Source organism: Lepidochelys kempii, chromosome 27 (assembly GCF_965140265.1).
Source record: "Lepidochelys kempii isolate rLepKem1 chromosome 27, rLepKem1.hap2, whole genome shotgun sequence".
NCBI classification, from domain to species: domain Eukaryota; kingdom Metazoa; phylum Chordata; order Testudines; family Cheloniidae; genus Lepidochelys; species Lepidochelys kempii.
In genome coordinates, this window is record NC_133282.1 from 6,225,650 (window position 1) to 6,252,272 (window position 26,623).

General features: G+C 45.5%; 1 protein-coding gene across 3 annotated transcripts in view; it reads left to right on the forward strand.

The window, feature by feature from the left end:
* The window catches only part of NSF (N-ethylmaleimide sensitive factor, vesicle fusing ATPase), a 187,089-nt gene that overhangs the window by 147,727 nt on the left and 12,739 nt on the right, over positions 1-26,623 (forward strand). For all 3 annotated transcript variants that reach the window (XM_073325854.1, XM_073325855.1, XM_073325853.1), the window contains exon 17: positions 1,128-1,207. In XM_073325854.1, the coding sequence (XP_073181955.1) occupies positions 1,128-1,207 (80 nt within the window). The remainder of the gene's footprint in view (positions 1-1,127; positions 1,208-26,623) is intronic.

A 26,623-nucleotide genomic window follows, 5' to 3' on the forward strand; every position in this document is an offset into this window, starting at 1 on the left:
CAAACATCTCGGGAATGGAGGTTGTTCATAACTCTGAACAAAGTGTTCTGGTGGTTCTTTCAGAAGTTTACAACTGAACATTGACTTAATGCAATGAAACTTTACTATGCAGAAGAAAAATTCTTCTTTTAACCATCTTAATTTAAATGAAACAAGCAGAGAAACAGTTTCCTTACCTTGTCAAATCTTTTTTTAAACTTTCCCTTTATTTTTTTAGTAGTTTATATTTAGCACAATACTGTACTGTATTTGCCTTTTGGGCGGATGGGGCAGTCTCTGCTGCTGCCTGATTGCGTACTTCCAGTTCCAAATGAGGTGTGTGATTGACTGGTCAGTTTGTAACTCCAGTGTTTGTAACTCTGAGGTTCTGCTGTACCACCAGTCTGAATAAGTGCAGCATTCTGATTTCCTAGCATTTTACACCCAACTGGGGCTCACTGTACAAGGGGCAAGGCAGTGGGGCAGCTGTCCCAAGGGGTGTCCATTGTAGAAACCAAGACAATCTTAAGAGAACAGTAGAGTGACCATATAACTCAAGCACTGTAGGTGCTTTTAATTGATTTTTTCTTTTAATGCTTTTGGGTTCCTGGAGTTGGGTTTCTGCAGTATTTGCTTTTGTTAATGGATATGCCCCCCCCCCCCAAAAAAAAAAAAAAAGACACACACACTTCTGGGGTAATAGACAGGCACTGTATATTGAAAGCCCTGGTTATTAATGCACTTTTGTGGACACAGATTTAGGTCATCCAAGAAAAATGGTTTCCTCTCTATTTAGCCCACATACCTTACAATAAGGCAGTGTCTCTTCAGGAAATACTCAGAACTAGAATACCAGAGGTGTCCTGCAGCGAGAGGAAAGGCTGCTGCTCTGTAGGGAGGCTTACTGAGAAGCAGCCGTACAGCAGGCATTCACAAGTGACAAGGAAATAGAAACCGTGTGATCACTGAATTTAAAATCCAGTATTTTTTCCCGTTGTTTCATTGTGACTGCAAGGCTGAGTGAAGATTTCTCTTCAAACCACTCTGCTTTCCTCTGAGGAGCACAATGGAACTTGAAAAGTGAACCAGAAAAGTTTGATTCCTGCTGTCTGACGTGATCATGTTTATTCGTGTTTTTCCCCTTCCAGATTATGTTCCTATTGGACCACGATTCTCCAACTTGGTGTTGCAGGCCCTTCTCGTGCTGCTAAAAAAGGCACCTCCTCAGGTAAGAAAGCTGCATGGTGGGCTGAGAGGTCCCACAAGCTTTGTCCTGCGGGAGCGGTCGCCACGCCCGCCTGGCAGACAATTAACTATTGCAGTTGCTAACTGCTGTTGGCTGAATAAAGGCTTTTAACTGAGTTTATCCTGGTGCGTTGTTGTTTATTCAGCAGCACACTCAGCCCTGGATAGCTGCACGTTGCTTAAACAAGAAAGCAGCATGCTGAATACGCAGCAAGTTTACAGAGGGAAGATTAAAATTCTCTGGTCACTGATTTGTCTGAGAAACAAACAGTAAATTCTAATCTTCCCAAACTCAGATCTAGTTGTCTTTCTCTTATCTAATTTTAAAAAATGAAATTCCCCCGGTGTATGTACGTTTTTTCAGTTGAGCGTGGGTTTTTTATCTTGTCTGCCTCAATTGAATTCCCCAGGTACCTGTGAAAATGAATGTTTTTAAAGTCTGATGGTAGACTCCATAGTTAAAAATTGGGCTCAGAAGGCCTTTGTACTTATGTTCACTGACATGGTGAAGTTTAGGTACCTTGCAAATGACAGCTTACTTGGTTTGCTTTAGGGGAGGCAAGGAGAGAGGGCTTCTAGCACGGCTTCCTGGCTATTCATTTGAGTTCCACTTTATGAGCCTGTGAAATGTGGAACAAGGGGAAGTTGAAGAAAGGCTGTGGCAAAGGAACCGATCACACACCCTGAATAAATTGGTAGCCTGTTCACATTGTCACATGCTGGCAAATAAAGTAGTAATGCTGCACAAATCAACACTCTTATTTAAGACAGTTCTTGGTTTAATTGTAGAAGTGGGTGACAAAATTCCCACTGGAGTACACAGTTCCTTAGTTCCAGTACTTCTGCTAGTAGCACCAGCAAACTGCAAGACAGAAGACTTCTACTAAAGAGCTCTTTGTCCTGTACAAAGCACTCACAGTGAGTGAGATAATAGCTTTTATTGGACCAACTTCTTTTGGTGCAATGTCAAGCTTTCAGGCTTCACAGAGCTTTTCTTCAAGTCTGGAGAAGGTAAGCAGAGAATCACAGTTAAATACATGCTGGAATAGATTGTTATGTATGCAGAATTAATACATGTTGTAGGAGACCACTTAAGATGAAGTGAGCACTTAACACCTCTCATCTTAAATGGTCTCCTACAAACAACTCTGTAAAAATCTTTTAACTGTAGCCTTCCTAAGGCCTGGTCTACACTGGGGCAGGAGCTGATCTAAGATACGCAACTGAAGTCGCCGTATCTTAGATTGACTTAGAATCACTTATTTCGCATCCTCGTGGTGCGGGATCGACGGCCACCGCTCCCCCATTGGCTCCGGTTCTGCCTCTCGCCGTGGTGGAGTTCCGGAGTCGACGGCAGAACGATCGGGGATCGATTTATCGCGTCTACACTAGATGCGATAAATCGATCCCCGATAGATGGATCACTACCCGCCGATCTGGCTGGTAGTGTAGACATGGCCTAAGAGTAATAAAGTAGGATTTACTCCAGGAAAAGTCTTTTCTCTAAGCCTAGTTACTTAGACTTATTTAAATACCCAGCCATGTTAGATTAATCAAGTGGACACTAATATTTGTAACAATGTATCTAAGAAAAACAATTCATTTAGAACATACCTTATTTTATTAAAAGTGAAAAACGAGGTATACGGTACAAATCCTGTAACTCGACCTGCTTTTTCTTTCCCTTCTCATGTGGCTTGTTGTCGTCATTCACTATGTGTTCTCTGTAGATGGCAACTTGCTTTGGGCAAGGACTTTTTCTTCTGTATGTGCAAAGTGCTAAGGAAATAATTTATTTAAGTAACAGAATTACTGAGAGTATAGAGATAAGACGAACCATTTCAGTTTGTTCCAGTATTTCTGGGGGTGGGGGGTGTCTGTGTGTTAAAATATGGTTTTACATTATTTGGAATAAAACTAAACGTTGCATTTCCTAACTGGGTTTTGAACTACATAGGGTGATACCTTGCACTCCATGCTTAATACAGTTAGAAGTCATGGTTTCTTTCAATAAGCTATCTTAGAGTTTCCTAGTATTTAAGAACTTTTCAGGATGCAGTAAATATTACACCCCTTCCTTCACCCTTCCTAACTTGGTTGTGAAAGTAACATAGCCTAAAAAAAATCAAAAGAATAGGCATGTGCAGCTCACTTCTTAGGAGCATAATGTGTTTCCATACAAGAAACTTCAAATAATATTGATATAGATCTCTCAAATAACGTAAGCCAGGCTCTGGGGCATTAGTGCTCTTCCTTAAAAACAAACACAAGACTGTCCTTGGAATGATTGGTAGTAATATCTCATACCGAAAGTTATTGGTGTGGAGTTAGTGATGGAAGTGAACTCTGTCCAGTGTTACTGAAAGGGTCACTTGGAGAAAGGAGTGTACCAAAGTGCACCAGATTTGGATAGGTGGATCCACTGCTCATTTCTTGCCCCTATTTGCATCTCATTGTCCCTGCAGTGTCCTAGGAGTAGGATGCAGGGCTCTGGGTTATCTGGTGAGTTTATATGTGCGCTGTGAATTTCAAATGCCTTTGAGACTGGTAGGCATAGTGAGTATTGTTGAGACACCCCATGGCAAGCTTCTAGTTTTTTTTTATATGTTCTTCCTACCCCTGTGACTGTGAGTGGATAATTTTTCCATTAAGAAAGAGCTATTAAAGCTTTTCATATGATCTCCCACAATATTCTTGCCTGCAAGTTATAGTAGTATGGATTGGATGAATGGACTATAAGGTGGATAGAAAGCTGGCTAGATTGTCGGGCTCAACAGGTAATGATCAACAGCTCGATGTGTAGTTGACAGCCGGTATCAAGCAGAGTGCCCCAGGGGTTGGTCCTAGGGCTGGTATTGTTCAACATCTTCATTAATGATCTGGATGATGGGATGGATTGCACCCTCAGGAAGTTCGCAGATGACACTAAGCTGGGGGGAGAGGTAGATATGCTGGAGGGTAGGGAAAGGGTCCAGAATGATCTAGACAAATTGGAGGATTGGGCCAAAAGAAATCTGATGAGGTTCAACAAGGACAAGTGCAGAATCCTGCACTTAGGATGGAAGAATCCCATGCACCGCTACAGGCTGGGGACCAACTGGCTACGCAGCAGTTCTGCAGAACAGGACCTGGGAATTCAAGTGAATAAGCTGGATGTGAGTCAACAGTGTGCCCTTGTTGCCAAGAAGGCTAATGGCGTGGTGGACTGAATTAGTAGTAGCGTTGCCAGTAGATTGAGGGAAGTGATTATTCCCCTCTATTTGGCCCTGGTGAAGCCACACCTGGAGTATTGTGTCCAGTTTTGGTCGCCCCCACTACAGAAAGGATGTGGACAAATTGGAGAGAGTCCAGCAGAGGGCAACGAAAATGATTAGGGGGTTGTGGCACATGACTTAGGAGGAGAGGCTGAGGGAACTGGGCTTATTTAGTCTGCAGAAGAGAAGAATGAGGGGGGATTTGATAGCAGCCTTCAATTCCCTGAAGCGGGGGTTCCAAAGAGGATGGAGCTCGGCTGTTCTCAGTGGTGGCAAATGACAGAACAAGGAGTAATGGTCTCAAGTTGCAGTGGGGGAGGTCTAGGTTGGATATTAGGAAAAACTATTTCACTAGGAGGGTGGTAAAGCACTGGAATGGGTTACCTAGGGAAGTGGTGGAATCTTCATCCTTAGAGGTTTTTAAGGCCTGGCTTGACAAAGCCCTGGCTGGGATGATTTAGTTGGGGATTGGTCCTGCTTTGAGCAGGGGATTGGATTAGATGACCTCCTGAGGTCTCTTCCAACCCTAATCTGCTATTATTCTATATCAAACCCACAGTGGGGCAGGAAAAGACAAGCAATTTTTGGAAAGGGTGTTTCCTTTCATGAGAAAGGTGGTGATTATGACATTGGCTTTGATCTGGGGAGGCAAGGGGGGTTAAGAAAGTCACAGGGCTTCATAGGAAGGTTGAAAAACCAGAAGGGAGAGGTGGGGATTTGGAATGGGAACTACTGGCAGGCAATACTATGTCATCAGTCATTCCCACGGTGAGTGATTAGTCTGTACTAGCTGCTGATTTTGGTCATGATTCTAAAGACTTATGTGGTTAAGTCCCATTGCTGCTACTCACATGCATAAAATTAGGCAAGCACACAACTCTCTGCAGGATTGACACCTTAGTTCAGACTCACTCCTAATAGAAATACACTGACCCTTACCAAGCTATCCAAAGCACTTGTAAGAGTTGCCACTGAATAGCAGAAGAGGCAACCATCATCTCTCACATAGCTGTCAAACAGGCCTTTTGGCTTTTATTTTTTTTTTGGTCAGCATGCCATGCAGCATGCACAGTATCATCTGTCTGACAGAGGTCTAGACTTACAGGAACCACAGAGATGGGGAGAGTGGGAGACAGCTTAACACGTACTCATGGTGTAAGTCCATAGGTTACACATTCACACAGTGTCATCATGTCACAGAATGGAGACTTAATCTGCAAACAGCTTCCCACAACTACCATGGGCAAAATTAGTGTGTAAGAGGGGCATTTCTGGGTCACTGTATTATTATGCATCTAGATGTATGGCTCTGTGTTAAATTGGCTTAAGGGAGCTGCCTCCCAGATTCCCCCTCTCCCCATTGAGACTGTCTTAGTCTTTACACTTCCTGTGCAGGACTAAAAATGCTAGTCAGATAGCAGCCCCTGGGAGTTGGGATTTCTGGCTTGTTTGCTATTTAAAAAAAAATTGCAAACTAAATCTATGAGACTTTAAGAGCCATAGAAAACCACTCTGAGTTTGCTTTAAATTCCTTGGTGCACTCCACGATTCAGAGTTTCTTTGAGCAATGCTTAAAAAGTGGTATCTATTACCAGTTCAAGAAGACTGAAAAACATTGCATTTTGTTTAGCATCTTTTTAAACCAATTAAAAAGCTTTTCTGAAATGGATTGAAGAGAAGAAAATAAAACATGTTCTCCTGGATCTTTATTTCAATCAGATTTCCCTGTGTTCTGCAGCAGAAGAGATGGGGGTGGGGGAGAAATAGAAAGATTGAAAAGGGCTGTCGCAGCAGGGAGCCAAGCTGGAGAAAAGGACTTCTCTGAGAACTAAGCAGCAGCAGCTCTGAAAGCCTAAGAGGCTGCTTCATCTACATGCAGAGTCACACAAGGCATGGGGACGCTCACCAACACCACAGAGATTTCACATGTGCTTCCCTGCTGGTTCCTATGAAAAGCTAACAATCAGCTCGGGTAGTGAAAGACCATTGCAGCATCCCTTGACTAAGCTGGACGTACAATTTGTTCAGTGTTGTGAAATGTCCGGCTTAGCAAGATGCTCTCGGACACCCTTGCGAATGCCCTTCCTATGTCCCTGAGGCCCCCTCCTCCTTTTCTGGGACTTGGCAGGCTTCTGCAGATTTGTGAAGGCTGGAGGGGGAGGGGAACATGCTCCTTGTCTGGTACAGTTCCACATGCAGAATAATGATGTCCCAGCGTTGCTGGACATGTACATGTGGGACAGTAGGTTTAAAAATTATAGAACCAAATCCTGCTTTCCCTTATACTGGTGTAAACTGGGAGTAACTTCATTTTAGTCAATAGTTATTCTGGAGTTACATCTGCGCAGCTCAGAGCAGAAGCTGTACTATTGTTTGAAAAAACAAAAAAAACAACAACCCATCATTTAGGGAAGGATTCCAGTCACCCAAAAGGTCTGTTTAAAAAGCTATAAGGAACCAAGGACAAGTGAATAGTCTTTATCAAACATGGAAACTTATGGAAAAGCATAGCTTTATTTTCTCCCTCTGCTTTTTACAATTGCCCAGCTATAATGTAGCTGCAGCTTCTCAGTCAGGCCTGTACCGACTGATCAGATTTGCTGGATTTGGTAGTTGCTTGGAACCCAGTTTGCTCTCTTGGGGATCGGAATAATCTTGTGAGTAGCAGAGTCCCCACGTAGTTTATATAGAATCCTATCTGTCCACTGAAGTCATTTGAATAGTGAACACTGAAAAATCTATATTGTTTCAGAAGAGGGGAAAATAACTCTGGTTAAAATAACTAGCTCTTACTTTTTAAATTTGGGTAAGTATTATCCCCAATATACAGATCAAGTATCTGAGGCTCAGACAGGCTAAGAGATATGCCCATGTCATTCAGTAAATCAGTGGCAGAGTCAAGGTTTTTGACTCCCAGCCTTGTAAAGGATGGTTCTGAAGTAAAACCATCCATCTCACGCTGTTGTGTGGGATGCACTGTGCTGGTTAAATCCCCGCTGCTGGTCAGGGGGGAATAAAGTTTTAGGTGACCAGCTTGAAACATCTTTTCTTTCAGGTGCTGAGCACCTGCAGCTCCTCTTGACTTTCCCAGGAATTTGCCATTGCTCAGAACCTGTGGCAGCTGGTCCCTCGGTTTCCCAGGTTGGGCTTTGAAAACGGGTCCGCTTGTGAAAATGTTGGCCGTAGGCTTTCTGTGCTTCAGTATTCTCCACTGAATATGAGGATAGTGATACTGACCTGCCTAACAGAGGGGCTGTGGGGCTTCATCTGCCAAGTGCTTCAAGATCCAGTCAGACTCTGCTGACGTCCACCACCTCGGTATTAAAGTAAGATGAAAATGGATGGAATCTAAGCTCCAGCAAGTGACTGTAAAACTCTGTCATGTGTGATTAGCCTCCATCAATATGGATTGGCTGCTGTTCGGGTCTTCACTGTCAAATGCGTTTCACAAGTAATACCCAGGGCAAAGCACTCCTCCCCACTAAACTTACACAATACTGTGCTGAACAGACTGGATGAAACTTCTGAAATGCAAGTGAATTCTACTAATATAACTTCTGTTTAAAGTATTGATTGTGAATGATTCTTTTCTTAGAGACCTCTTGTTTTATGTTGATTAGCTGCCTTTACGGAGTGTGAGTTTGAAACAAAGTCCCAGAGACCAGTTTCTGCCGTACCGCATATCTTGTTCCCTTGCTGTCAGGTGTCTGTCTCCAGAATGGGAGATGTGACGCCGTCTGGGGCCAGCAGATGGGTTGCTTGTGAGTTTTTTCACTGGGCAGTTTGTGAATCTTGGGAGTTCCCTAGGTGACTAACACTGCAGTCAGTGGGAGGTGAGTGCTCTGCTCCTCTCAGAGTCTGGCCATGGTGAGACCTTAGCTTCGACTTTCTGGTGACTGTTTGAAAGTGAGCTTGGTGATATGCTGCAGGGTAGAAACTAATGGAGAAGTTTAAGTGGAGTTGTCTGTGTAGTTGCATGATTTCTTTGGAAAATGCTTCCTTAGATATTTGGTTAGGCTGAAAAAAGCAGTGGGCCCAGATCCACTGAGCATGAGAGCTCCAGGCAGGGTTTGTCTTGAAGCTCCCTTTTCTCTCTCTAGTACGAATCCAGATTAGGGCCAGTCAGTGTGTGTGGTGTCGTCACCAGCCTCTGCCAGTCTTACTCAGTTTTCTCCTTAACTCATTTCTAATGGAAAATTGGGTTTCCTCAAATTTGTTTTGCCAGAAACCCAAAACTGGAAAAAAAAAATTGTTTAGAAATGTTTCAGATTTTGGCCCCTTTATGAAAATCTGAAATCTGCTTCACATTTCAATGAAAACATTTGTTGTTGAAATTTTGTGTGGAGCAGCAGGGGAAATATTTTCCCACCGGCTCTACTCATTACATCCAGCTAGCCAGGTAGCAGGAATTTTCTACTACTATGATAGTTGTTAAGGTGGTAGAATGCTGCACAATGCTCCTCTTGCAGGAGACCTCCAAACTGTTGCAGTGTCCGTGGATAATCTGTAACAGAAAATCAACTCATTGCAAAATGTACAAATCCTGTCTCCTCAGACTTGGTCAGGTCGTCTTCTACCACGTGTATCCCTGTTTGTTCTACACTGCAGCCAGCATCCATTTTCCTGTTAGCCTCATCTTTATACTACAGCAAGTAGCAAGAGGGCCTTGGGTGAGATTAGGAATAATTTTAAAAGGACTCAAGACAGAAAATGGAGCACCTGTTAGTGATCAGTGATGTTATGGTTACGCATAACTTTGGCCCCTCTGATCACAATGTTCTGGTTAATTTTGGAAACCATATCTCTTGAATTGTAAGCTCTGTGGGATAGGGATCATCTCTTTTCTATATCTCTACAGAACCCAGCGCAGTGGGGTTCCACTCGGGCCATCTGCGCGCTATCGTAATAGAAATGTTGGATGAGACGATTGGGTGGTGCTCCCTGTTCAGCTCTTGGGTTATCTCTCCCTTCTGTTCTAGAGATGGACAAACCTTACAGTAGCTCATGAGTATTAGTATTTTATGTGTTTCATTACGGCAAGTACCTGAACTACTGGGACAGTTAAATGTCTGTCCATGATAAACCCCTTTAATCTAGATCTGGGATGAATCCTCATCTTAGATTCAGTTAGTGTGATGATCTATTGATCTGGAAGGTGTTTGGAATTGCTCAGATGGCGTCCTGCAGAACTCCAGACATCTGATAATCACATGGTCCCATGCTATCAGATGAGTCCTATAAATTGACACTGACTGCCTGAGTGCAGTCAGTGGGAGCAGGTTTTGGTGAGAGAGAGACAGACACCTTCGATTTGTCCCATCACTTGTACAGAATGGTAGCACTTACTGTGTGTTTTTATAGAATAGTTTATTAACTTTACACAGTTGTTGTTCTAATCTCATGACCTGTATAAATCTTACATTTAATAGTGCACATCTCTGAAATGTCACAAGTGTAATGTTACGTGGATTTTGCTTTGTAGCCCTTGAGACCGTGTGGTCCAGGAGATCAGAGCACAGAACTGGTTGTCAGGATGCCTCTGTTCTATTTCCACCTCTGCCGCTGACTTCCTGTGTTCCTCAGTTTTCTCATCATTTAAAGGTTGATACCTTTAAAGTGCTTTTAGAGCGATGGATAAAAATCTTTGTGTAAGATCTTATCATGGGATTAAAATATGATATTTTCAGCAAAATGGGCAGCTTTATTCATTACCAGGATTCCTGTTTGTTTGTTCCAGAATTCAAATAGCAAGGACTTGGTATTTGCTTTAAAGAGTGATATTTGTAAATTGACCCTACACTTTTTGTTGAGAGCTGTATGTGGGCATTCAAACATGGTACTTCTCTTCCCCACGTCCATCAGACACAGTGTTCTAATCGCTAAGACCCAAAAACTCAAGGAAAGTCAGGGTGAAGGCTGAGATTCTGTCCCTAGCCCAAATCTCAGTTATGTCCCAGGTACTGCAGGTTTTGAACACCGGGTCAGTTTTCATGGCTCTATACCGCTGGACTTGCCTGAATGACTTGAGGCACACTTTCTGCCTTAACTCTGAATTTGCCATCTTGGGGCAGTGTTGGCCCTCTGCATCACGGAATATCACTTTTTGTGGTTCATTGGGTTTTTTTTAAATGTTCTTTTTAGGATTAATGGCATCGTACAGCTTCCAAGCCTTTGTTTAAAATCTGTTTTGTTAGGACTGAGAATCACAAAAAGGGATAAGGATTATTGGGTTTGTCTTGTCTTTTGTGTAGCAAAAGGCTTAGACATTGCTTAGTTTCTTTTTTTTGGCCTATAAATAAGTGCTTTAGATGAAGGATCAACACCTGACTGGTGGCTTATCTTTCTCACTTTAATTCTTCCACCTGTGCTGCTTTTTTGCAGACAGGAGTGAGGATTCAATCTCACTTATTATTAACACCCCATTGGAGATTTGTCATTTTTCAGTCCATATGTGAAGAACCTGTTGGTCTAATGATCAGACTTTATTTATTTAAATGTATAAAACAACTCCTCTCTGAACTCTCTAGAAAAATGATACAATAAATAAAAGAATATGAATAACAACACAACATACAAAGATTTTAGTGGGTTTTCTGCCAGTGTAGGAGCAGCAACAGAATAGTGTAGTGCTTTTTCATATGTCGACGTGTTGTTCTCAGCTCCATTAAGGGGAATGTTTCCATACCGTGACTTTATTGCTAGTCAGTGTATGTCATTAGCAGGTGAACGTCATCTGTCAGTGAAGCAGGATTGATTGATTTTTAGTTTTTAAAACTAGCATTTTATTTTAGGCTTTTTCATAGATTCATGGGCTGCTGGCTACTCTTCTGCATTATATTGCCCAATATGTTGTACTAGATAACCTGTCCAAAGATCTGATAGCTCATGCTAGGGGTACTTCTGGAGAAGGTGATGGTAATTAACATACAAACGTACAAGAACAGTATAATTGCCTGATAATGCTTTTTGAAGGTCACATCTTACAAGTTGAGACCTGAGCTTGCCCTGGGCCATGAATTTCCTTGTACTGTCTTAGTCTTGAGTAACAAGGCTTAAAGCAAAACTGAACTTCTCTCCTCAGTTAGTTACAAGTTTATGTATTTCCCAATCTTTCATCAATCTGTGTAGCAATCTAATCTGTTAAAGTATGAAAATTAGTGAAGGAAAATGGCTAGCAATGGACAGTAACTCTTCTTCTTTGAGTAGTGTCCCTATGGGTGCTCTGGGGTTGCCAACTTTCTACTAGCACAAAACTGAACACACTTGCCCTGCCCTGCCTCTTTTCCGAGGCCCAGTCCCTGCTCACTCTATCCCCCTCTCTCTGTCACTTGCTCTCCTCACCCTCCCTCACTTGCTCATTTTCACTGGCTGGCTCAGAGGGTTGGGGTACAGGAGGGTGGTGAGGGCTCCAGCTGGGGGTGTGGGCTCCAGGGTGGGGCCAGAAATGAGGAATTCAGGGTGTGGGAGGGGGCTCCTGGCTGGGCCAGTGGGTTGCTGTGTGTGGGGGGGGTAAGGGCTCCGTCTGGGGGTGCAGGCTCTGGTGTGGGGCTGGGGATAAGAGATTTGGAGTGCAGGAGGGGGCTCCGGGCTGGGGCAGGGGGTTGGGGTGTGTGTGTGGGGATGAGGGCTCTGGCTGGGGGTGCAGGCTCTGGTGTGGGGCTGGGGATAAGAGATTTGGAGTGCAGGAGGGGGCTCCGGGCTGGGGCAGGGGGTTGGGGTGTGTGTGTGGGGATGAGGGCTCTGGCTGGGGGTGCAGGCTCTGGGGTGGGGCTGGGGATGAGGGGTTTGGGGTGTAGAAGGGTGCTTTGGGCTGGGACCGAGGGGTTCAGAGGGCAGGAGGGGGATCAGGGCTGGGCAGGGGGTTGGAGCGCAGAGGGGTGAGGGCTCCAGCTGGGGGTGCAGGCTCTGGGGTGGGGCTGGGGATGAGGGGTTTGGGGTGTAGAAGGGTGCTTTGGGCTGGGACCGAGGGGTTCAGAGGGCAGGAGGGGGATCAGGGCTGGGCAGGGGGTTGGAGCGCAGAGGGGTGAGGGCTCCAGCTGGGGGTGCAGGCTCTGGGGTGGGGCTGGGGATGAGGAGTTTGGGGTGCAGGAGGGTGCTCTGGGCTGGGACCGAGGCATTCAGGGTGTGGGAGGGGGATCAGGGCTGGAGCAGGGGGTTGGGGCACGGGAGGGTGTGGAAGCTATGGGAGGTGCTTACCTCAGGCAGCTCCTTGAAGAAATGGCATACCCCTTTCCCCCTTCCCTCCCCCCCCCCCCCCTGGCTCCGGTTCCAACATGGAAGTGTGGCCAGGTGGCTCTGCACACAGCCCCGTCCGCAGGCACTGCCCCTGCAGCTCCCATTGGCCACGGTTCCCAGTCAATGGGATCTGAGAAGCTAACGCTTGGGGTGGGGACAGTGTGTGGAGCCCCTTGGCTGCCCCTATGCCTAGGAGCCAGCGGGGGGACATGCTGCTGCTTCTGGGAGCCACGCGGAGCAACGGCAGCCAGGGAGCCTGCCTTAGCCCCACTGTGCCGCCGACTGGACTTTTCACTGACCGGAGCCGCCAGGGTCCCTTTTCGACTGGGCGTTCCAGTTGAAAACCAGACACCTGGCAACCCTAGGGTGCTCCACTTCAGGTGTGCATATGCCTACTGAGCCTTTGATTGGAGATTTTCCGTCAGCAGTGGCTGTTCAGTCCATGTATGTGATCTATACAACCTCATGCCGTGCAGTGAGGGTATATAGGACTGTGCTGGCAAACCACCCTCAGTTCCTTCCCAGCTGCCTCAGCATGAGACAGAGCCCTAGAGTGTTTGCCTTGTGTGTGCCTCAGATGCTATCGTTCACCTTTCTCAAAATTAGTGTTAGCAGTTTCGTGTTAGGGGTTGTTATATAGTTAGCTAGTTAAGTAGTGAGAATATTGAATTTGTTTCCTCTCCCTTCCCTTTTCGAGAGAGCCCTATTTTCCTAGGTGGGCATACCTGGCTCGCCATGCTTCAAACCGCTGCCTCCCTTGTCAAGAGGCTATCCCGGTTAGTGACGGCCACTCTAAATGCTTCCATTGCTTGGGAGAGTCCCTCCTCTCCCAGAAGTGTAACATCTGCTTGGCTCTCAAATCTAGAGCATGGAAGAGCCAGTGGATCAAATTGAGATTTCTGATGATGGCATGCTCCCTTTGACCTGCCTCTGACTTAGCTCAGGAGAGACCCTCCCTGCACATCTGTTTCCAGACAGATCCAGTGCCCCTTTGACCTTGACACAGATCTCCCCTAAGAAGAAGAAGGCCGTGGAAGGCTCAGGGAAGGCTCCAAAGAAGAGGAGATCAGTTTCTCACCAAAAGAAACCAGCTCCCAAAAGACCCTGATCTCCTGTTAAGTCTGTGGTGTCAGAAGCCTTTACCTCTCGGCTCGGTACCACAGAAATGAGGGACTCCTCCTCCAGTACCGGGAACTCCTGGAGCACTACAGAGAAGCACTGCTCCAGCTGCCCCCCCATCCCAGTACTGTCTGAGAGGAATAGGGAGGCCAAGGATATGTACTCCTCCAGAATGGCATCCTCTAGCACAGACTTACCATCAGTACCTTCCCACTCGGCATGCTTGGTACTGGAAAAATCAAAGCTCCAGATGCCCTCAGTGCCTGCATTGAGACACTCTAAATTGATAGCACCGTCCACCTCAGCTACTGTGTCAGGACCGACCCATTTGGTACCTCAGGAATTGTGGTACTCCAGGGACTTGGCAGTCTTAGATGAGCCAGAGTTTTCACTACTTATGGGTACCGAACAACTCTCAGTACTGAGACCCCAGTCTCCAGATTACCATTGCTTCCTGATACCACAGGACTCTCCATCCTTTTCCACTGGTGCCACCCCCACCCCTCCCCCCCCCATTGGAGAACATTGAGGAGGAGGAAGGAGACATTCAGTCTCTTCCATATCACTGTAGGGGGTCTCCTCCTATCCTGTATGGGAACCCGTATTCTGAGAAAGATCCTTTTCCATGCCGGGGTGCTGGGATCAACCTGGGTACTTCCCCCTCTCCTGTATGCCCCCTCCCCACCCCCCGCAGTGGACCATGAGGATGTGTATTGACAGCAATTTGCCAGAGCTCGGCTCTGTCGCATAGAGAGGATAGGGTTGCACAGTCCCCCTAACCAGTCCTCTAGCACAAAGAGATCTTTGAAGAACTGGAATCTAGGACAGATAAGGAGGCTGCCCCTCAAACTCCTATTTCATTCTCATCATTCATTCAAAATCATTGGCCGTAGATTGTTGTGGAGATATGACTGCAGATGAGGCAGTCATACCTCCACAACAATATATGGCCAATGATTTTTGGCAATTCCAGGACCTTGTGAAGAGGGTTGCTGACACCCTTCAGATACCAGTTGAAGAGGTCAGAGACTCACAACACAAGCTGCTGGGCATTCTACAGTTGGCAACACCCATCCAGGTTCTACCCATTCATGAGGTGCTCCTGGATCCAGCAAAGATACAGTGACAAATGCCTGCCACTATCCTGCCAACTTATAAACAGGTGGATAAGAAATATTATGTTCCACCCAGGATCTCAGAAATTTTGTTTCCCCACCCTTTGCCTAATTGCCTAGCGGTGGATGCTGTAAATGAATGGGGTAAATAGCATTACTCTAGGTCTACCCCTTAGAACAAAGACCAAAAGAAGTTAGACTTTTTTGGATGAAAGTGTTACTCATTCGTGACCCTCCAGTTTTAGATTGCAAACTATCAGGTGATCTTGGGCAAGTAGAACTTCACCAACTGATATATTTGCAGCTTTTATTGAGCATCTTCCACGGGAGCATAGAGAACACTTGCAGGCCATCATCACAGAGGGTCAGTTATTAGCCAGAATCTCTCCAAGGGTTCTTAAATGCCATGCACACCACCGCCATATCCATATCCACAGCTGTTGTTATGCACAGGGTATCGGGGTTCCCAAAAGTGGTTCAAAACACTGTGGAGGACCTTCCGTTTGAGGGTCAAAAGCTCTGCTTGGAGTCCACGGATGAGTCCATGCACACATTAAAGGACTCCATGCCATGTTAAGATCTCTAGATATGTACATTCCTACGAACAAACGGAGATTTGGTAGGTCTCAAACTGCGCAGAGATTGTCTCCTGGCCAGTTCTCTGGATTTCATAGATCCCTCCCCAACGCACTAGGAAGAGACAGAAATTCCATAACTTTATCTTATCTCGTCGGGACAATTCAAAGAAGTCCCTGAACTACAATAAGGAACTGTTTACAGCTCACCTTCGTGACCAAGCATACAAGACGACACCTCCATTGCTTCCAGGGCTGGCTCAGAAAGACCCATTAGCCAACCAGAGACAGCTTGGACAAACGGGTCATGGTTCCCCTCCAGGTGATAGAACTCCCTAGACTGGTGGAAAAATCAGCTCAGTGTCTGCTTGGTATCTCTTTCACTCGCCCAGCTCCAGCAATAACTGTGACAAGAGATTCTTCACTGTTGGGTAGGGAGCACACCTTAAAGTGTTGCCTGATTTTCATCTTGACCTGTCCATTCATCTACTGATGTTTTCCCCAAAACCACGTTAATCTCATGTTTATGCTTAGATGTTAAAGGGGAAGGGATATGGATCAGGATAAGTTAAGAACACGTCAGAGATCTGACCAATTTGAATGCATTCGAACCAGTGGGGCCGGATGCTGTTCACCCCAGGATGCTGAAGAAATCTTGGAGCCCCTGGCAATAATATTTGCAAACTCACTGATGACAGGAGAGATCCTGGAAGACTGGAGAAGGGCTAACATAGAACCCATCTTTAAAAAGGGGAGAAAGGAGGAGCTGGGGAACTATGGACCAGTCAGCCTGACCTCGATACCTGTGAAGCTACCAAAGTGATGTATAAAACATTCCATTTGCGAATACCTGGAGGATGAAGGGGTACACTAGAAGCGCTAGTAGGGGTACACTAGAAGCTCTGCATCGACGCAGCTGCGCGAGTGCAGCTGTGCCTCTGTAGTGCATCTCATGAAGATGCCCTATGCCAATGGGAGAGAGCTTTCCTGTCAGCATAATAAATCCACCACCACAGGAGGCGGTAGCTATGTCAACAGGAGAAGCTTTCCCACCGACACAGCCCTGTCCATACCGGCACTTAGGTCAGTGTAACTTACGTCACTTGGGGGCTTGGCTTAGTCACACCCCTGAGCAACATAAGTTATACCGAAGTAAGTGGTAGTGTAGACATTTGTCAATGTTGTTTGCATACCTGCTAGGTGTGTCATTGCTGGCCTACTGACCAGGTAGTTTTCCATGAACATTCATATAAGTGACTTTTTTTCTTAACAAGAATGTTCATGGACTGTTTGAGGCTTACACGTGCTCCTGTGCATGTGGATCGGTGCATAGGTTCATGCAGCTAACTAAAAATATGGGATTTCCCTCTTCCTGTTCATTTAAAAATAAAAGTTTATCCAGTCAGGAGGCAGAAATAGTGCCATGTAATATAGGTGACCCCATTGTGCATTATGAATAACATAAAGGAAATAGTTTGCATTGGTTGAAATGTTTGCATTGCACTGTATGTAAGGGAGCAGTATGACTGCTCAGAGCTCCGGTACGAAACTGCAGAAAAACCTGAGCATCTCTGGATTAAGTTTAGAAGTGTGAGCAACAGGAGTGATGTAGTGGTGGGAGTCTGCTATAGACCACCGGACCAGAGGGATGAGGTGGATGAGGCTCTCTTCCGGCAGCTCGCGGAAGCTACTAGATCGCATGCCCTGGTTCTCATGGGTGACTTTAATTTTCCTGATATCTGCTGGGAGAGCAATACAGCGGTGCATAGACAATCCAGGAAGTTTTTGCAAAAAGAAAAGGAGTACTTGTGGCACCTTAGAGACTAACCAATTTAGTTACCAATTTAGACTAACCAACTCTGGTGTCAAGTGGAGTGCCCCAGGGGTCGGTCCTGGGGCTGATTTTGTTCAATATCTTCATAAATGATCTGGAGGATGGTGTGGATTGCACTCTCAGCAAATTTGCGGATGATACTAAACTGGGAGGAGTGGTGGATACGCTGGAGGGCAGGGATAGGATACAGAGGGACCTAGACAAATTGGAGGATTGGGCCAAAAGAAATCTGATGAGGTTCAATAAGGATAAGTGCAGGGTTCTGCACTTAGGACGGAAGAACCCAATGCACAGCTACAGACTAGGGACCAAATGGGTAGGCAGCAGTTCTGCGGAAAAGGATCTAGGGGTGACAGTGGACGAGAAGCTGGATATGAGTCAGCAGTGTGCCCTTGTTGCCAAGAAGGCCAATGGCATTTTGGGATGTATAAGTAGGGGCATAGCGAGCAGATCGAGGGATGTGATCGTCCCCCTCTATTCGACATTGGTGAGGCCTCATCTGGAGTACTGTGTCCAGTTTTGGGCCCCACACTACAAGAAGGATGTGGATAAATTGGAAAGAGTCCAGCGAAGGGCAACAAAAATGATTAGGGGTCTGGAACACATGACTTATGAGGAGAGGCTGAGGGAACTGGGATTGTTTAGTCTGCAGAAGAGAAGAATGAGGGGGGATTTGATAGCTGCTTTCAACTACCTGAGAGGTGGTTCCCAAGAGGATGGTTCTAGACTATTCTCAGTGGTGGAAGAGGACAGGACAAGGACAAGTTGCAGCGGGGGAGGTTTAGGTTGGATATTAGGAAAAACTTTTTCACTAGGAGGGTGGTGAAACACTGGAATGCGTTGCCTAGGGAGGTGATGGAATCTCCTTCCTTAGAAGTTTTTAAGGTCAGGCTTGACAAAGCCCTGGCTGGGATGATTTAATTGGGGATGGGTCCTGCTTTTGAGCAGGGGGTTGGACTAGATGACCTCCTGAGGTCCCTTCCAACCCTGATATTGTATGATTCTATGATTCTATGAAATAAGTTTACATAAATTCAAATAAATGTCTGATTGTGGATATGATAAAAAGGGTTACATTTGTGGAAACAGTTTGTGCTAAAAATACTTTGAGTTATGGTAGCCCCTGGATCAGAATCAGGGCCATACTTAGTGCTGCATAAACACAATAAAAGACAATCTCTTGCTCTGAAGACAAGTCACTCCAGTTGGGGGCAAAAAGCATTAGGGAGAATGAAGAAAATAGAATGTGTGCCTACATAGACTAAATCAGTCTATGAAGATAAATATGTGACATCACAACTGGCTATCTGTTAGCCACTGAAGGCTATCTGAGGCAGTGGCCATCTTTCTGTTCCGTGTTTGTACAATGCCTAGCACAATAGAATCATAGGAGTGGAAGGGACCTCGAGAGGTCATGTGGTCCAGTCCCCTGCACTCATGGCAGGACTAACTATCCCTATCAGGTGTTTGTGGAATCTGCATCATTGGAGGTTTCTAAAGCAGGTTAGACAATCTCCCTAGGCAATTTATTCCAGTGCTTAACCACTCTGACAGTTAGGAATTGTTTCCTAATATCCAACCTAAACCTCCCTTTCTGCAATTTAAGTCCATTGTTTCTTGTCCTATCCTCAAAGGTTAAGAAGAACAATTCTTCTCCTTCCTCCTTGTAACAATCTTTTATGTACTTGAAAACTGCTATGTCCTCCCTGTCTTCTCTTTTCCAGACCCAATTTTTTCAATCTTCCCTTAAAGGTCATGTTTTCTAGACCTTTAATCATTTTTGTTGCTCTCATCTGGACTTTCTCGTTTGTCCGCATCTTTCCTGAAATGTGGCGCCCAGAACAGGACACAATACTCCAGGCCCTGGGGACTTGAAGACATCTAACTTGTCTAAGTAATTTTTAACTTGTTTTTTCCCTATTTTAGTCTCTGATCCTACCTCATTTTCGCTGGCATTCACTATATTAGATGTCCAATCACTGCTAACCTTTTGGTGAAAACTGAAACAAAGAAGTCAGTAGGCACCTGTGCCATTTCCACATCTTCTGTTATTATTTCCTCCCCTCCCCCGCCTTGAGTAACATCTCTTTGGTCTTCCTCTTGCTTCTAATGTATTTGAAGAAATTTTTTTTTGTTACCCTTTATGTCTCTAGCTAGTTTGATCTCGTTTTGTGCCTTGGCCTTTTTAATTTTGTCCTTACATACTTGTGGTGTTTGTTTATATTCATCCTTGTAATTTGACCTATTTTTCACTTTTTGTAGGACTCTTTTTTGATTTTTAGATCATTGAAGATCTCCTGGGTAAGCCAGGGTGGTCTCTTGCCATACTTCCTATCTTTTCTATGCAGTGGGATAGTTTCCTCTTGTGCCCTTAATAATATCTCTTTGAAAAACTGCCAACTGTCTTCAGTTGTTTTTCTCCTGAGAGTTTCTTCTCATGGGATCTTATCTATCAACTCCCTGAGTTTGCTAAAGTCTGCCTTCTTGAAACCCATTGTCTTTATTTTGCTGTTCTCCCTCCTATCATTCCTTAGAATCATGAACTCTTATAATTTCATGATCACTTTCACCCAAGTTGCCTTCCACTTTCAAATTCTCAACCAGATCCTCCCTATTTGTCAAAATCAAATCTAGAACAGCCTCCCCTAATAGATTTCTCCACCTTCTGAAATAAAAAATTGTCTCCAATACGTTCCAAGAAGTTGTTGGATAATCTTTGCCCTGTGGTGTTATTTTCCCAACAGATGTCAGAGTAGTTGAGGAGGAGGGCTGGGGTGCTTATCTGGGTTTTCAAACCATCTAGGAAGCCTGAGGGAAAAGAGAGACAGCATAGCTCTTCTAGAACTCAGAGCAGCTCCCCGGAGGAAAATAGCGTTCTGCTTCAGTCAGACGAAACAACCACAAACATGTACATAAACAACCAGGTAGGGACCCGGAGACCAAAGCTACACCAGAAGCGATGGAGATGTCAGAGTAGTCTTTCCTGTCCCTCAGAGCGAGCCACGTAAAAGGGGAGCTGAACTAGAAGATGAACTGGCTCAGGCAGACGCCAGCTCAACACTCTGCCTCAATCAGGTCTTTGGTCTAATCTTGAGGACATTGTGTTCTCGCAAACAAATCGACTGAAGGGAGACAAAGAGCCCAAGGTACTCCCATCAGAGAGAGAGTTCCTGAATCCATGGCAACAGATGCCCTTTCACACAGATGGCCACAGGGCTTTCTTCATGCATTCCCACTTTTCCTCTCCTGGGGAAGGTGATTAAGAAAATAAAAAAGGAGCAGGTGACAGTCATATTGATAACTACCGCTGGCCAAGGATTTTCCAACCTAATACACCTGATAGTGGAACCTCCTCTATGGCTACCATGGAGACTGGGTATCATCTCCCAAGGCTCATTCTTCCATCCATATCCAGATTGGCTTCAGCCAACAGCCTGGTTATCGAAAGGGAATCCTTAGTAATGCTGGGTCTATCTTCCAAAGTCATCAAGACTTTACTAGCATCCAGGAGAGGCTCAGTTCAGTGTCTGGTGCAAGAGTATGGTGAGGACCCAGGAATCTGGGGACTCCAGCCATTTTAGACATTTTCCAGTACCATTTCACACCAAGTTTCTGCTCTCAGCAGCATCCTTTCTGCAGGATCCCTGGGAGAGAACCCCTAGATGTCCAGGTTCCTCATGGCTGTCAAACTGGCCAGGAGGGTGGTCAGGCCAATTTTCCCAAAATGGGATCTTCCACTGTGTTTTGAAGACATTAATAGATGATTCCTTTTAGCCCCTGGCTTCAGTGACAGTCTTCTACCTGTACCTGCTACCTGTTTTCTGGTTGCTATCATATCTGCTAGATGTGTTTCGAAGCTGGTGGCATTATCTATGCAAAAACCATACATTTATGTTCCACAACAACAAGGTGGTGCTGAGAATTCCAGGGTCCCTTCTTCTTAAAGTAAATTCTCCCTTCCATGCTTCCCAAGAAGTCGTCCGTCCTTCATTCTGTCTGAAGCCGCAACATCTGACAGAGAAGATCTCAAAAAAGTGTTGAAATTCTACCACCATCCAGAAGAAAATCGGGTGCCCTGTTTGAGTCCTTCCAGCCTAGATGTAAAGGACTCAGCATTTCCATTGTCCATCACTAGGTGCACTAGGCTTGATATCACTGACACCTACAAGACATCAGAGACCCTTGCTCTGGAAGGTATCAAAGCACACACCGTGAGATCTCTAGCTGCCTTGTGGGTGGAACAAGTAAGAGCTTCCACACAGAGATCTGCAGAGCATCCATATGGTCAGCCAACACCTTCATCAGACACTGCAAGCTGGACTTACTGTCATCAGCAGAGGCCTCCTTTGGCAGAAATATGCTGGTGGTGGCCCAAAAATAATGTTGCCCTTTGAACAATTCGTACAAAAAAAAGGTTGTTTTTTCCCCCTTTTCCATCTTATTGCTGGATTTCTTACCCTCCCAGCCTCTATTCACTACTCTCTACTTCCCAGATGTCTCAGAATTTGGGGAGATGTGGGGCTGCAGAAAGGAAAGTTTCTACTGATAAACGTCTTTCTGCTAGCAGCATCTCCACAATTCTACCAACTCTGGATGGTGCAGGATGTATGTCAGTTATACATAGCTGTTGTGTTCCCATTGAAGTTACTAATATCTTCCTGCAAATTGTACACAGTTTTGGAATGGCCTATCTGGCAGCAAGCAGGAGTAGGGGGCATTAGTGATGGGTTCCCCCCAGGTTGCCACCTGGAATTGGGATACCACTAAGCCCTCTGGCCCACCAGCCTGTGCTCCCTCTCACACTGTACTGCTGTGACAAGTTGCAAAGCCCTCCAAGCTTGCACTTTCACCAGCATTCACACAGCTAGGGACATACCCAGCTGCAGTCACATGCCAGGCTCTCTAACCACCAGCCTCGGACCCCAGAGCAGTACCGTCCTGTCCTGGTCAAATCTGGCCAGTATATGGGTTTAACACCCGGTCCGCCTCTCCCTCAGTGTGAAGAGGACCATGCACGCTTGCGGTAACCAAGCTGAGATTTTCTCCAGACACCTTAGTCAAATGCACACTGGTTTGAATTAAAACATAAAATAAATGTATTAACTACAAAAGGATAGATTGTAAGTGATTATAAATAATAGCAAACAGATCTAAGCAGATTACCTAGTGAATAAACAAAACCACAAACTGAGCTTAACATACTTCTCACACTGAGTGATAGGCTGGCAGATTCTTAAGGCACAAGCTGTCTTGGCTTTACAGCTTGGGTTTCCCAGGTTTTCATACACAGGCTAGAAATCCCTTTAGCCTGGGACCATCAATTCCCCCTTGTTCAGTCTTTATTCCTGAGGTGTTTGCAGGAGTGTTGTCGTGGGGAGAGTAAGGTCCCTTCATTATGTCATTTCCCCCCTTTTATATCTTGTTCTCACTTGCTTGAAAGCTCTTTTCCTGTGATCTGGGTCAAATAGTTCCCATTGTATGGCGCTATCTCAGAGAGGTTTCTATTGCACACAGTTCCTGGGGTAATCCTGGTGCTTGTGTGCATTTCCTCAGTAAGCCATTAATATTGTTTGGTCTTTTTACTGTTGTCAAGGTTCCTTCCCCACTCTGAACGCTAGGGTACAGATGTGGGGACGTGCATGAAAAACCTCCTAAGCTTATCTTTACCAGCTTAGGTCAAAACTTCCCCAAGGTACAAAATATTTCACCCTTTGTCCTTGGATTGGCCGCTACCACCACCAAACAAATACTGGTTACTGGAGAAGAGCTGTTTGGAAACGTCTTTCCCCCCAAAATACTTCCCAAAACCTTGCACCCCACTTCCTGGACAAGGTTTGGTAAAAAGCCTCACCAATTTGCCTAGGTGACTACAGACCCAGACCCTTGGATCTTAAGAACAATGAACAATCCTCCCAACACTTGCACCCCCCCTTTCCTGGGAAATGTTGGATAAAAAGCCTCACCAATTTGCATAGGTGACCACAGACCCAAACCCTTGGATCTGAGAACAATGAAAAAACATTCAGTTTTCTTACAAGAAGACTTTTAATAGAAATAGAAGTAAATAGAAGTAAAGAAATCACCTCTGTAAAATCAGGATGGTAGATACCTTATAGGGTAATTAGATTCAAAACATAGAGAACCCCTCTAGGCAAAACCTTAAGTTACAAAAAAGATACACAGACAGAAATAGTTATTCTATTCAGCACAATTCTTTTCTCAGCCATTTAAAGAAATCATAATCTAACACGTACCTAGTTAGATTACTTACTAAAAGTTCTAAGACTCCATTCCTGGTCTATCCCTGGCAAAGACAGCATATAGACAGCCACACAGACCCCTTTGTTTCTCTCCCTCCTCCCAGCTTTTGAAAGTATCCTGTCTCCTCATGGGTCATTTTGGTCAGGTGCCAGCGAGGTTACCTTCAGCTTCTTAACCCTTTACAGGTGAGAGGAGCTTTCCCCTGGCCAGGAGGGATTTCAAAGGGGTTTACCCTTCCCTTTATATTTATGACAACTGTTGTACCTGAAAGGCGGCTTGTGGGCATTTTCAACCTCATGACAGGTTTCAGTAACACCTACAGAGCCAAACTTCATACCTTCACATACGACGATAGCATGTACAATCCAACGACATATCACTGTCTAGCAGATCAAGACTTTTAGAAGGATACCTCACAAGGCATACTTTGTACAAAACACATCCTCATTACCTGACAGTGGTGAATATTGGGGTCCCAGGGTGTCACACCTCCCCCCTTAGATTACTGCCATGGGTTAGTCACTGACTAATGTGAAGGCAGTGTGCCTAATGCCCTCTTTAGGTTTTTCCCAAGTGTTACCAAACATTGTAGTGTCATCCACATGTGTTTTTGTAAAGTTCTGTGTTTCTTTTCCCAGGTTGCCTGAAAACATTCTGGTGTGGGCATTGTTACTATAATTCACATACCAATATCTTTTAGAGTGTAGGTGTCTTGGCATTTAGCCATCATGCCATGAGGTGGTGTGCCCCAGTTTCCCCTTCCACATAGCAGTTCAGCTTTTGTTATGTTTTCCCTGCTGTGACCAGCCTCTGAGTCTGTTTACAGGTACTTGCTGAGAAGCAGTATTATGTGTTTTACACATTTTTAAAGGATTTACCATAAGTACCAAATGCTTTGTCATAACCAATAAACTCCGTATTATGAAATGTAACAGTACCAGCAAATTCATGACAGGGAGGTGTTTCCAACTATGTTTATCATACCACGTCTTCTGACAGTCCAGTTTGTTCAATACCTATTGTGTTTTGCAGCCCCTTTCTAAACCATAGTGTGTGTTCAGGTACTGGTCTTTCTTTCCCTTTAGTGTTTTGTCCAGTATCCCCTTTCTCAGATGGGTCATTAGCATTTTCACTGTCACTCAAGTCTTTAGTAGGATTTCCATCCTGTCTTAAAGAGACAGTTAGTTTTCACAAGTACACCAGGAACAGCATTTTGCAAAAGTGGGTCCTGGATTGGGGTACCCTCTGTCGCTCCTCTCTGTCCCCAAGAGGTCAGTAGTATGTCTGCTCCCCTCCGGGAAGTCAGTTACACAGTTCTCTCTTAAAATCTGATCCACAGGTTGGGTGCCTGGGAACACAAACGCCGACCCAGCAAATCTGCCCTGGGCACACCTTCCCATGTAATCAGTGAGGAGACATTCATGTACTCCCCCAAATTCCTTCTCAACTTCCCCCTCTGGTCCCCTCCTAAGACACACACCTCTGTGCTCTCTAGAGTGGGATCTATCCCCTGTTCATCTGTGAAGGGCTCTCAGCTAACAGCCAGAACAGTTCTTTCACTGGCAGGGACCACCCCCTCCCCTCTCTTTGAACTGGGTTTGCCTCCAGCTACAGAATCCATGGAACCCTCACCCACGGCAGTGATCTCTAGGATTCCATCCCCCTCCTCCGGCCTTCCCTCTAGGACACATCTCCCTATGCACCCTAGAGAGAGGTCTGCCCCCTGTTCAACTGCAGCCTGCTGGCAGCTAGCAACCTGGACAGTTTTCTCACTGACAGAAACACACTCCCCTGCCCCTCAGAGGAGACGCTGCCTTTAACCACCAAGCAGCAGGAGCTGGTCTCAACCACACCCACCCCTGGTAGACTGTTTTCCACTACTGCAGAGGAATTAAAGAGAGAGACTCCCATTCCTCCAGCAGTTCCTGGGACTTCGCTCTTTCCTTCTGGGGTTTCAGCACCATATTCCTCCTTGCTGCTGGCAGATCCATTGACAGCCCGAGCTACATCGAAAAAGTCATTCCCTAGTAATAATTGTGATGGGTTATCATGTACTGCAGCCACTGTCCATTCAGCTTCCAAATCCTCAGTTTCCATGTGTACTTTAGCCAAAGGCACAAGGATTTTGTGACCTACTAGCCAAAGCTCTGCCATCTGTCCTGGCACTATGTCTTTCTTCTTGTTTCCCCTGACCACAGAAATGTCTGCACCTGTATTCCTCCACCCAAGGAGTTCCTTCCCATTAATTCTGACAGCCTTTATGTGCTTCCTGCCTGGCTGTGCAGAGGCTACGTTTATAAATCCTGTATAAGTGGCAATTGCCTGAGGTGCCTCTGTGCTCTGCGTAGCAGCATTCCCATGAGTTGCTTGTGGTCTGTTCCCACTCAGCACAGGGCATTTATTCCTCAGGTGCTCAGTGGAATTACAGTGATAGCGCCTTCTGGGCTCTTCTGTTTTTACAGGAGATTTGGGATGAGGACTAGAGGAATGGACTTGGGGAGGTGAGCACCCAGCCTCCCATCCACCCTCCTTCACAGGGGTAAAACGGGAACCATTCTTCCCACCAAACAAACCCCTCTACCTGTGATTTATTTCGAATAGATGCTTAGGTTTGTTCAAGTTCATCAAAAGTTTTCGCTTTTTTATCCCATAAACACAGTTTTACATCATCATTACAAAAACTTAGGAAATGTTCCTGAGCAACAAGATCACACATTTCTTCAAAGCTGGTAACACCGTTTCCTCTGACCCACGTATCCCTGTGCAGTTGAGGGGCCCAAGACACTCAAGCACGAGGTGCTGAAGAGGCTGGTTCTGGCCTGGTGGAGCAGAGACCTCTGGCCAGGACTGTGAGGAGGAGGAGGATGGAACCACTTAGCAGCAGCAGGATGGCCTCCGCAGGCTGGGGCTGATCTGCCTCCTCGCGGGCCTGGCTGGGGCTCTCTGCTCTGCCCTGTGAGGACTGTAGCCTTCTCACCTTGTGCCTGCAGGGATCCAGGGTCTTTC